The sequence below is a fragment of the Hemicordylus capensis genome, chromosome 4 (assembly GCF_027244095.1).
Source record: "Hemicordylus capensis ecotype Gifberg chromosome 4, rHemCap1.1.pri, whole genome shotgun sequence".
NCBI lineage: Eukaryota > Metazoa > Chordata > Lepidosauria > Squamata > Cordylidae > Hemicordylus > Hemicordylus capensis.
In genome coordinates this window covers 263,970,792-263,984,207 of record NC_069660.1, presented here as the reverse complement: position 1 = coordinate 263,984,207, position 13,416 = coordinate 263,970,792, and the positions used below count along the sequence as shown (strand labels likewise).

The following is a 13,416-nucleotide window of genomic DNA, read 5'->3' as shown; positions in this document are numbered from 1 at the left end:
TGCATGTATTTGGATGCACAGCAATGCTGAGCTCTGAAGCAGCCTCTGCTTCACCCTTCTAAGGCTGCAGAACATGTGAACCACTAGGTTTTCAGCTACAGAATGTCTGGGTCAGACCTGAAACTCTGCTGACACCATCTAAAAGCAGGCAGAACACAGCAACTACAGGAAAAACCGGCTAAAAAATTACTTCTTCCCCAACTTCTGCTTCATTGTCAGACCACACATGACAAATTTTGTCCTCTGAAGTTTTGCAGATTAAGTAATTTGGTCTCAGTAGCCTGAGTCTTCATTTTACAGCATTGCTGGCATCCATCAGGTTTCTTCTTCTTACCTGACTAGTGCCCTTATCCACTTTATTATTTGCTATTCAGAACATATTTCTAAGAATAGGATTTATTCAAATGCTGACATAAATTATTCAAAGGCTGATATATACACACCCACCCACACTTAATATTAATAATTCTGATAAATATAAATGACATTGATGGACAAGGACTGTGTGTATTATGTTATTAACATCCTGGGTTGTATCCAGAATATTATGTTGCTTGCCTCCTGAGCTGTTTACATGCAGACAAATCAAACTAACACTACAATAAAGATTTCTAAAGTAATTGTTTATCTTTGAAAAACAGCTACTCTTACATTAAAAAAACTCTATACATGAAGTATCTTGCAGCCCTAAATGCTTTATTATTATTTTTCTAGCAGCAGCCCAATAGCCCAACTTTTGCTATAATGGGACTGGATGATAAAGCATCAGGGGGGAAAGCTGGAGGAATCAATCAATTGAACACAGACTAAAAGACTCTTTTGAAGGCATACTCCATTGCAGTATTGTTGGGTCTGAGGGGCAGCAATTCTATATCAGATGGACAATACAGTAGACCAACAGAACCAAATTGGTACCAATGGTAGCTGGGACATGTACATATGTTTTTGGTTGAGCCAAGGAAATGTGGCAATCCATGTGAAGAACTGCAAGCCATACAGAGACAGTAGCAAAACATTCCGATTGTTTCATCAGGAAATGTCCAAGCTTTGCCTTTCAAATGTTCTTTCTTAAATCCAGAGTAAGACCCATATAGTCTGTGGGATGCAGGGCTGGCCCTGTGGTGCTCCCTGTGAGGCAGGTAGGGTCAGTTGCCTGTCTCCTGTTCCCCAGGCAGAGCTGCCATCCCTTCCTGAAGGGCCCAGTCACTTTGATGGGATCCTTCCATAACATTAGCCCTCCTTCTCTTTAGTCGGGGTCGGGGGTGGGTTTAATGCTGAAGCACTGCAGTCTGGCGTTCTTAAATGGAGTCGTCAGCCCAAACGCACAGGTGGCAGCCACCTCCGTCAGTCTGTAAAGCCTAGCCCCCACAACCTCTCTCCTCCTGTCCCTACTTGCTTACCCCCATCCAACACTCTCCTCACCAGTCCTCATATGAGCCATCTCCTGGACAGCCATCCTTGTGTCCCTGCCACCAGTCCAGCTCCCTCTTTGGGACACCACAGACCCTCTTTCAGATTCAGCCTTCCCATCACACTAGCTGCACACTGTGATGAGTTTTCTGGGCACTTGGTAGATAAATTACCTTCAATCCATTAAGAATTATCTTCTTTGAATATATTATATATACATTATATTTAAACAATAAACAATACATTATATTTCATTATATATCAGAAATGTTTTCTGTTTCATCTGACCGCAGTTGCTTTGATGAGTTCCAGCTATTGTTGTCTGAGGATGCGAACAAGTTCCTTTCAGAGATTTGATACACTCTTTGAGGTTTATTATAGCTAGCCATGAGAGTCTGGCCTTTATGATGAAGTAATTAATGCTTTTACTAGGAAGGCAGTAAGGTCATTCACACGACTGAAAGGTATGGGGCTGGGAAGGGTGGGGATCATACCTACCTTTCCCCCAGATGATCCCTTTTTCCCTTTTGGCCACGTCGCTCACATGCCAACATGTGCCACGCTGCTGAGAGCAGCGCAGCATTCTGGAGCCTGGAGAAACAAAGCCCAGCCTCCATAAATCCCTCAAAGCACCATGTGAGGAGAGCGGTGAATTGAGGGATTTTCCCGCTGCCCAGCTCTGTGGCTGTTCAGGCTGAAGACAGCCTGAGCAGCCACATGACTGGGGACTGGGGTGAAAAGGCATGCTAGTGTCCTTCTACCTCAGTAAAAGCCTAAGTAACAAACCTGGGCTACTTGGTGGGACAGCACAGGGATTGGGGCTGATCTGGGAGGGACGGCACTGAGCTCGGGGCTGAGCTCGTCGCTCCACATGAGCAGCCCTGGGTAGGGCTGTTCAAGACAGGGTAGGGCTGCTCATGTGAACAGCCTCAGCATTTCTCATATTATTGAAGTAATAGTGGTCGTGAAACCAGAAAAAAACCCTTCTTGGATCCTAGAAACCTGAGGCTGGTTTACACTGTGCCTGTCACAGACAAGGCAACAGAAGGATTCAGAGCATATATGAGTGATTACATTTGAAAAGGAAAAGTGTAGCTTATTTCCCAAGTAAGAAATAACGCATCATAGGTACAGTACGAGGGGAATATAAAGTGGATTGTTTGCAATTATTTTCTGAAACAAGCTTTCGATAAATTGCTGATACAAGCAAAACATCAGAAATCGTCATACTTTATATTCTTCTGGGAATATTAGCATATCTTCCTACCAGATGCTCATTATTTTTCTATTTTATTTACACAAGTGTGAGCAAAATACAAATATTTGTTCTAACAATGAAAATGTTGTATTATTATAAAATGAGGTCTTTTATAAAATGGGGTAGAGAAGTTGGGGTAAGCAGCAAAGTCATCAAATTTGCAGATTACACTAAACTATTTAGGGTAGTGAAATCCAAAACAGATTGGAAGGACGTCCCAAAAGTTCTCTTCAAACTAAGTGAGTAGGTGACAAAATGGCAAATGCAGTTCAACGTAAGCAAGAGTAAAGTGATGCATATTGGGGCAAACCCCACTAATTTCACATATACACTGATGGGTCCTGAGCTGTCGGTGTCTAACCAGAAGAGAGATCTTGTGGTTGTGATGGACAGCTCATTGAAAGTGTCAACTTAGTGAGCGGCAGCTGTGAAAAAGGCTAACTCCATGCTAGGGGTCATTAGGAAGGGGACTGCAAATAAAAATGCTAATATTATAATGCCCTTATACAAATCTATGGTGCGGCCACATTTAGAGTACTGCATACAGTTCTGGTAACCATATATTGAGAAAGTCATTGTAGAACTGGAAAAGGTGCAGAAGAGGGCAACCAGGATGATCAGTGGCCTAGAACATCTTTCTTATGAAGCAAGACTACAGCATCTGGGGCTCTAGTTTGGAAAAGAGGTGAGTGACTAAGGGGAGACATGAAAGAAGTGTATAAAATTATGCATGGAGTAGAGAGAGTAGACAGAAATTCTTCTCCCTCTCTCAAAACACTAGAACCAGGGGTCATCCCATGAAACTAATGGCTAATAAATTTAGAACCAGCAAAAGGAAGTACTCTTTCACACAGTGCATATGGAATTCTCTGCCATGGGATGTGGTGATGGTCACCAGCTTGGATGGCTTTAAGAGAGGCTTAGACAAATTCATGGAGGACAGGGCTATGATCAATGGCTACTAGTTGATGTCTATAGGCCACCTCCAGCCTCAGAGGCAGGATGCCTCTAAATACCAGTCGCAGGGGAGCAACAGCAAGAGAAAGGGCATGCCCTCACCTCTTGCCTGCTGGCTTCTCAGAGACATCTAGTGGGTCAATGTTGAGACAGGATGCTCGACTAGATAGGCCTTGGGTCTGATCCAGCAGGGCTGCTGTTGTTCTTATGGTTTGTTAGGTTGTTGCAGCTTCATAAGGAGACACAAGCTAGGTTCTAACTATGCAGGGAGGAAGCTACACTTTTACCTGTAAAGAACATATGAGCATGTATGTGAAAGAAACAGAGGTAGATTTTTACATCTTTGCACATTTGTCTATAATTAACTAAGTACATACTTGCTTTTTGTTTTATTACATTAAATGGTCTTTCCAGTAACAGCTTCATATATAGCTTCATTTAGGAAATAATCCATGTGCAGGAGGCTATTTAAAAGTATTCTTAACTGTAAAAATGCTTTTAAACTTCACTCAAGAGAAACACAATACCCTTGAAGTTAAGCACATACTTATATCTAATTCTTGAAATAGGTATTTAATTACTTTAAAAATGAGAAATAATATCAAGCTGCCTTTGATACATTTGTTTTTGCATTTCAACTTTGATTGTTGAAAATCTGTTTCTATTTTAATAGTGTAGAATTACATTATTATAACTATGTAAGAATGGTGCAGTATAACACACCAGTGTATTATATTAGTGTATAATCTATATTATTAATTCTGGTAGACAGTCCATGCATGGCGGGTTCCAATGTGAGGTGGACAGAATTCCAATCAAGCTGATTGGCTGGGCGGCGGAGACAGCAAGCGGCCGATTGGCCAAAGCAGCAGCAACAAAGAGGCGGCGGCGGGGAGTGGGAAAGAATGAGGTAGGTGCCGGGATGAGGCGGCAAACAGCTGCTGGGAGAAGGTGGTGGTGGTGGAGACAAAGAGGTGGCGGGGGGGGGGAAGCAGATTGGCCAGGCCAGTGGAGGCTTGCCCGTGCAACTGGTGGGAGGGAGGGAGGGAGGGAGGGAGGGACACGCAAAAGGGTGGGAGGGAGGAGCATGCTCCAGGAGGTGGGTGGCAAATAGAACGGGCCCCAGGAGACGGCTGCAAACGGCCTAACATGGAGGAGCAGCATGGGTAATCAGGCGTGGGGAATCAGGCAGTGGCATGGCAGTGAGGGCCAGCATACTGCCTGCTCGGGAGAAAAAGGAAGCGTTGCCAAGGGGAGTGAAACAGCTGCAGTGGCAGTGGAAGGCTGTGTGGGGAGCCAGATGCTGGGATGGGGGAGGGGAGTGTAGAGGAGGTTGCAAGGTAACCATGGATCCAAACTGAGGGGAGGCGGCAAGACTGAAAATGGCTGGAGAGAGAGAAAAGAAATGAGGACAGAGAGAGAGAGTGACGGGGGAGGGGAGTGCACAGGAGGCTGCAAGGCAAACATGGAGATGGACTGAGGGGGGAGGAGAGAGAGAGAAAGAGAGAGAGGACAAGAGGCAGCTCAGGGTTCTGAGGTCTCTGAGGTGGGGAGCAATTAAGCGATGAACTGGGTGAGAGAAAGCGGCAGTGCCAACAAAGCGGCGCAGATACTCTGCGCAGGGTCTGCTAGTACATTAGTATATTCATGTATAACAGTGTAATAAATACCAGGGATATTGCTAGGTACTTAAAAGATTTGGGGCCTGGGCCCACAGACCCCCTTTTGATAATCAAATTCAATCATACCCTCCTAAGAATAATGACATATGCTTTTTAAAGTATCTAAAATGACCATGCGGCACCTATGAAGGCGGAAACAGCAAGGTGAGGCTAGAAGCTCTTTTTAATGCAGGTGCCTCCATTGCTGTACTGCCTTTCTGGAAGAGGTCACAGAAAAGGGAGATGACAGATAAGTTTTGAGGCTTATCAGACACAATTATGGAGATCTTGATACGAAGCCCACAGAATTCAAGGATTCACTGTTTCTAAAAGGTGTGCTTAGTTACAATACAGAATGCAGGTTATTAAAACAGGAAATATGTATACAGTAGAACCCATTTTAAGACTCTGCAGAATTCATAAAGTTGCCTACTGTGCTGTACAAGTTTTAAATGCAATTACCAGTTCATTGCACACAACAGAAAAAGAAGGGGTTAATTCAGACAGAGCCTGCCTACATCACAGGTACAAATGAGGCAAAAAGACCATTGCACCAATAAAATCAAACACTTTCGGGTACAAATGAGGCAAAAAGACCATTGCACCAATAAAATCAAGAACTTTCATATATTAATGGGCAATTACCTGTAATTGATAGATCTTCAGAAGATGACTTTTACACTTAAAATTCAGATTTCACTGATGTTTCTGAAGCTTCCTCAAGACAAATAACCACTTTCTGGCTAACTGAGGCAGCTTATTGAGTCTTATTTTTAATTCTTGTTTCTGTGATTTCATTTGCGAATTGACATAATAAGCAAATTATCATAATGAGAAAGGGCTCGAGGGAGCATCGGGAGGAAGGCTGCTGTCACTTACCTACCCAAAGATGATCCCTCATTTCTCTCTGGGTGTGCAGATCGCCCACCAAGATGATTGCCGGCAGCACCCAGCAGTGTGGAAGGTCAGGAGATGAGATCCGTCTTCCTGGCCCTCAGAACTCCCATAATGCATCATGTGAGTGTGCAGTTCATTGTGGGTATCCCAGCAGTGCCAGCTAAAAGCAGCCAGCACTGCACACGAGCAGGGAAATGGGGTTGAGGGAGCGAGTACTCCCTTAACCTCATTTAAGAGGGTGGCTGTACAGGTGGGTTTGCCACTGAAGCACCACGGGCACCCACACAGCTGCCGGTTGTTTTTATGATCAGGCTTGGCTTCCTTAGCCCAGTTTTGGCGGACCGTAAGAACAGCCTCAATGACTCTCAATGGCAGCAGCTGCACTGTACAGACAAAATGACTATCCAGTCTAAATTTACTCCTCTTTACAAAGCCTTTTTAATTCTTTCCGCTGTTGTGACCCTTTCCATGACTTATGTTTTCCTATCATAAGTTGCCTAGCTTTTGAAATTAATAAAAGTGTCATCAGGTAAGAAAATGCATAGAAGAACTATGGGACAAAGCGGGAGGAGGAAGAACTTTTGTTTGACTAAACAAATTTTTAAATTTTCAGTTGGGTTGGGTATAAACATGCATAGGCTAGAATACTTTATGTTTTTCTATATGGCATTTATTTGCCATGGTTGAAAGTTGCTACCATGCAAAAGGTTGTATCACAGGCATAGAGCTTTATGGGGAAAGTGCTTGGATGGATTATGTTTCCAATGCTCCTTGCATGCCTTCCAAAATGCCACTAGGCCCTCCCCAGCACTATGCATATAATTGCTCTGTATGCCAGCCTGCCCATGAAGTCAGAGGTGAGGCACCAAATGCTACTGCTTTGCTCCACAACTCTAGGTCCCTTTCAAAACCCACCTAAGGCAAGCCTGAACTTATGGAACTGTTCTAAGGACTCAATTTAGTTAAAAACCTCTTTTGTTCCAAACTCCCATCTACCTGCATGGACTAGCTGAGTTGAGCTAGGCTCTCTCAGAAGGCATTCTGCAGATAAAGAAAGATGCTTTCCTTCCTTTCCTAACTAGAATCCTCTTTAACACCACACAAATCTCAATGCAGCTAGTGCTTCAGAAACAAAAACGTGATTTGGGTATATGCGTATGTGAGTTGTGCTTGAAGCCTGCCTGAATGCAAGTTTGTGTAAAATAGTAAGTGTAAGTGTATGTGCAGAAGAGCCTGTCCATTTGAAGAAGAGTTAATATGCAAGTTGTCCTATGTTACCTACCAGCCAATTAGAAATTGACAGTGTGATTTCTAGACCAAAGAAGGTTTACAAACTTATGGGGAAAAACGTCAACCACATAAGCTCAGAAGCTTGTGAATAAAAAAGCAGAAAAGACTGACAGAAACCAAAATCTACTTTTGGCGATGAGAGGTAATCTGAAATCTCTAAAAGTACTTCTGTTACTCGCCAATATTAGTCACATATACTGGAGTCATCACCAAGACAGATGTAGGGGTCAGGAGTATGTACTTCGCTTCTGAATAATATTTATGTCTTAGGCAATCTAAAAACATGTCAAGTCACAAAATACACCATAACCTGTTCAATTCTGATCAAAACCTGGAACAATCTTTTAAAATACATTCAGTATTGAAACTACATTGAAATAGAATTATTTAGCAACTATGTTTCCCTGGATGGCATCTTTTATACTTTTTTGTTGTTCCTTGGGCTTCTAAAAACTAAACGTAATTCTGTATAAAATAAAACACAGTAGTAGCAAAGCCAATGTGTCACTTGTATAGGAAAGCAACATAGGGAGGGTGTAATCCCATTTTAGAAGCCAACAGGGACTTACGGACAGTAATATTTGGATGGCGCTGTGAATGACCTCTAGGTATTGGAAGTCAATGATGCAGCCTGTCACAGAGACATAGGAAAAATCGTCTAAGATTCCAGGAGCTGAAGGACGCACCACTCTTCGTATGCAGCCTGGCCCATGTTCTCGCCACCAGGATCGATGCATTGAGATGTTAAAGGTCATGAGATCAGTTTCCTAGAGGAGAAGGATGAAATATGTTGTTACAATTCAGTCCCTCTTTAAAGTGAACTATAATAATTCCACAGAAGAGATTCCGGGGCATATCTGTCCCAGAAAACATACATGCTACATCAGTGGAGGATAAGATTCCCATGCAAGAGCATAACTATTGATTTCAATAGGGCTCCTTTTTGCAGTTGTCATCTAAATATAATCTGAACAAGCACTTCCTCCTTTTTACCAGGCATGGCAAGAAATAAATGATTGAATTAAAATAATGGATCCCGGCGGGGTGGGGGGACCCCAATTTTTGGAAAACTAGTGAACTCTGCAACCAGCTTGATAAAATACCTGGAACTCGGAACAAATCTAGAGAGAATTGTAGTTTCCTTGTTTATGATTATGAGCTATTAAAGAACAGCTAACTTTGAAACATGAAAGTTACATTTCTTTTAAAAACAGATTTTCCCCCCAAATGGGAAAAAATATATATTCTATATGTTTTATGCAACTTCCCCATTGGCCACTGCAGATATATTTTCAGATCTCTTATCCTTGTAGGTGCACCTTGTAGGTTTGCATGCTCCCTGCTCCCCCTCCTTTATAACCCCCCACTTTCTTCTTCTTCTGCATTAACTATTATGGAGCATTAGTTTTAACCGGGTTTAACTGGGGTTTTCAAACCAGCTTCAAAACCTGGTTTAAAACTTTTATTAGCAACAACCCCAGTGCAGACATAATACCACACCATGGCTAATGCTGAAAAGGGAAAGGAATAGAAGGGAATAGATGCACTCAGTCACTAAAAGAAGGTGGAATGTTACATCTGTACAGGCCAAAGTTCATTCACCCTCTAGAATGTTGTCTGCGATTTGCAAACTGGTCCACAAAGTTTGTTCCCCATTTTCCTGTAGCTTTTCCACATACACAAAATCTTCTTCTCTCCCCCCGCAAATGTCTGGACAGTGCCTTATCAGCTACTTTTAAAAAGTTCATTAGAATATTTGGGTGGGTGGGTGGGGGAATTATCTCCAGAACTTTATTTCTTTTGTATCTGTGCTTCTATCAGTACATTTTTGCACATCAATGGCTTTCGGAACTGTCTGGTTTCACTTCTGTATTATATACATTATATGATCATATGATGACCTGCTGGAATAAATCCCAGTGGAATAAATCCCACTGAAGAGAACGAATCCTTGAACAGCCAAATGTTCATATCAAATTAGCTCATTAGAATGACAGATTGACTCATTAGATTCTCATCACTAAATTGTACATTGTAGCACCATTAATAATATAGAATCCCTCACCTCTCACATTGTACAGTACTAGCTGGATATCAAACAACTCTCAACTATTCTGTGCTGATTTGCTATCCAGGCAACAATGAAGAAACAGCACTGCAGAACTGCAAGTGGTCTAAGAAGTAAAGAATATGCCACCATTGCAGTAGCACAGATAGTCTGGTGCCATTTTATATCTGGATGGTATCGCAACTCCACACTGTGGAAAAATGGACAGTCTGAGAAGGCACTAAACTTTGACTGATTGTTTAATGACTAGCAGTGATGAAAAAGGAGCTCCTTTGATGAGTCAAACAAGACCAAAATCTATGAGCTTGTAGCTCGGCTATAATACTAGAAATACAGGCTGATACCCAGACTAAGTTACTCAGTAGTACTACTGCTCAGGAGTTACTTAAAAGAACTATTTACTTTCAGTGGGGCTTCTGCTGAGTAATAGTCTGGATGCCAACCATTGGTATTTATGTGTTTATGAAAACTGGTATTTATGGATGCCAACCATATGGTATTTATGTTCCCTGGTATATTCTCCATATTAAAGCACTAGCGCTAACATATGTAACTTAAATGGATGAAAACTGGAATTTACCTCTGAGTCAGATACCGATTGTTGAACATCTCAGTACAGAACCCATACGTTTTTATTTCTGGGTAAAAGTTGGCATAGATCCATCCCATTTTTATGTTTTTTATGGGAATGCATTATAGTAACTCTTGTTACTACTTTCATTATTACATTACTTTTTATTCCACCCTTCTTCTAACTAAGGGAACTGTGACTCCCCATTTTGTCCTCACAGCAAACCTGTGGGGTGGGGTAGGTTAGGCTAAGAGAACGTGACTTGCCCAAGGTCACCCAGTGAGTTTCATGGCTGAGTGGAGATTTGAATCTGGGACTCCCAAGTCCTGGTCTGACACTCTAACCTTACAGCCACTAGACATCACAAAAATTCTGCTTCATTATTGCTGTGTCCAAGTCAGTGTATTAATAGCTGTCTTGCAACACAGACAGACAAATAAGATCTGAAAGGTAGCAGTTAGAACACACAGAGCAGTCCAGCCCACATAGTAATAGCAAATCAATTGTCCTCAGCATCCACAAGTATCCCTTTGCCCAGTATTAGGAACTGCTTCCTTACTAAAGGTAAAGTGTGCTGTCAAGTCGGTGTCGACTCCTGACGACCACAGAGCACTGTGGTTGTCTTTGGTAGAATACAGGGTTGTTTTACCATTGCCATCTCCCGCACAGTATGAGATGATGCCTTTCAGCATCTTCCTATATTGCTGCTGCCTGATATAGGTGTTTCCCATAGTTTGGGAATCATACCAGTGGGGATTTGAACCAGCAACATCTGGCTTGCTAGTCAAGTCATTTCCCCACTACAATGGTGAAAATCACCAATTCTTGAATTAGCAATTTCAAGGCAATAAGAGACTTGTGGAAAAATGAGGAAGATGGTATGAATTCCAGGGCATTGGGAGACTTGTGGAAAAATTAGAAAGATGGAAGCATTCAAATTTAATTGCATACATGGATTATATTTCAGTCTAAGGCAGGAATTCTCAACGTTGGGTCCCCAGATATTATTGGACTTCAACTCCCAGAATCCCCGACCAAGGCCACTGGGGCTGGGGATTATGGGAGTTGAAGTCCAATAACATCTGGGGACCCAATGTTGAGAATCCCTGGTCTAAGGTACATATCCTTAGTTATTCCACTCCCCCTTGTAGTTCTCCTAACACAGTAAACTTCTGCAATTTGTTAAGATTAATTTGAACATTAAACTTAATATCCTCCAGTGATGTTCAGAGTATCATTAGTTCAGTTTTATTTTGGTCTCTGAGCAGCAATAAAAGTAGACAGATAAAAAAAACTTTAAGCATTAATAACAATTCACCCCAAAGTATAACAATTGGATTAAGTATTAGAGTCTTAGAATAGCCACCACACAAAATTTGTCTACATTATATATAACATCAGAATCACGGTCAGCAAGAAGAAAGTAAACAAAAAACTCATCTGAACAGCCTGAAGAGTATCATGGTTATTATGCCAGAGACATTTCACTAGCCCCATACTGTTCAGTGTGTTATCCTGGAAGAATTAAACTGTTTAAAAATGTAAATTAAAAAGACAAATTATACATTAGAAAAAATATGCCAAATATGCCAAAATCATTTGCTAAGATGTTTTACTGTATAAGTGGTCACTATAACCAATGCATAAAAATCTTTACCAAACCACAATGAAATCTAATGGTTTGTCAGTAGTCTATCCATTCTAATGAGAAATTAATCAGAAAGCCCTCAAGGGAGATAGAATCATATTCAGAGAGAGAATATGAGAGCCAGCGTAGTGTGTAGTGGTTAGAGTGCTGGACTAGGACCGGGGAGACCCGAGTTCAAATCCCCATTCAGCCATGATACTAGCTGGGTGACTCTGGGCCAGTCACTTCTCTCTCAGCGTAACTTACTACACAGGGTTGTTGTGAAGAGAAACTCAAGTATGTAGTACACCGCTCTGGGCTCCTTGGAGGAAGAGTGGGATATAAAATGTAATAATAATAATAATAATAAATAATTCAGGCTGCACTCCTAAGCATACAACTTGGAAGTAAGTTTTATTGAAGTCAACAGTATATACATTCAAATGCATATACTCAGCCACTGCGGCTAGTACGACACCAAATATTTATATACCACCTTTCAACAAAATATCTAAAAGCAGTTCAGAGAGAGAGAGAGAGAGAGAGAGAGACAGACAGACAGACAGACAGACTGAGGGTTCCCTCTCCCAAAAGGACCCACCACCATCCCAAAGATTTCTAGCTCACTGCTAGAAATAGAAACAGTTTACTGGAATTCATGGACCCTTGGCCTGATCCAGCATGACAATGTCCTATTCTTTCTCTTTTGTTTCACTCAGTCCTCACTCAGTCTTGGAGTATACAGTACTCAATGCCTAGCGGAATACTCCAACATGTATGAACCCAACACTATATTTTAGTGAAATAAATCTTGCCATAGCACAGAACAACATGGCAGAAAAACATGGAATTCCTAGTCAGTCTCCAATCATGACAAAGAAGCCTCTTTTATTTTAGCATTTCTAGGACAGATTTGTCACAGATTTGGCGCAGCGGGGAAATGCTTGACTAACAAGCAGAAGGTTGTTGGTTCAAATCTCCAGTAGTACTATATCGGGCAGCAGCGATATGGGAAGGTGCTTAAAGGCACCATCTCATACTGCGCAGGAGGAGGCAATGGTAAACCCCTCCAGTATTCTACCAAAGAAAACCACAGGGCTCTGTGGGCGCCAGCAGTCGAAATCGACTTGACGGCACACTGACTCTACCTTACCTTTAGGGCAGATTTAAAATTATTCTTCTGGAGAAAGCTAAGCTGGGAGGGGCCTATGTGTGTGTGTTTCTACCTGGAAGCTTCAGTGAGCTCATTCTATCCCTTTCCCTGCAGGTAATGCCTAGGTGAGGTGCCCTGCCAAGGGCGTGAGCCAAAGGGCTCTTGGCTTTGGCTCTTAGCCTAGGGCACGGAAGCTGAAGAGGAGTGGAATTGCTGGGGAACACCTGGGGTGTGCAAGGAAGATGGTGATAACCATGTGCCTCTTTAAGCATTCCTGCTCACTGAACCACACATCATGGTGTGTGCAGCAACCCATTTCCCAGTGTTCTGTATGGTGAAGGAATTTTCTTTTGGTTGGACTTAGAGTAGGTGTATTCTCCTGTGAGAACAGTCTTTGTGAATATTTGAGATACGAATACATTTATATACCACTTTTCAACAAGATGACAGTGCATTTAGACTTGTTAAGCAAGGATGTGTTTTAGCAAATTTTATATTGCATCACTTGTTAAATATCTGAATAG

The 13,416-nt window shown here is 42.0% G+C and overlaps 1 protein-coding gene across 6 annotated transcripts in view; it reads right to left on the bottom strand.

Moving 5' to 3' along the window:
• NKAIN3 (sodium/potassium transporting ATPase interacting 3) overlaps positions 1 to 13,416 on the bottom strand; it is a 412,466-nt gene that overhangs the window by 112,380 nt on the left and 286,670 nt on the right. For 5 of the 6 annotated variants that reach the window (XR_008306949.1, XM_053249301.1, XM_053249299.1 and 2 more), the window contains one exon: positions 8,043 to 8,240. Coding sequence is in view for 5 of the 6 variants with exons in the window: in XM_053249301.1 (XP_053105276.1) it covers positions 8,043 to 8,240 (198 nt within the window). In the remaining variant the exon portion in view is untranslated. The remainder of the gene's footprint in view (positions 1 to 8,042; positions 8,241 to 13,416) is intronic. The other variant, XM_053249302.1, reaches the window with a different exon arrangement.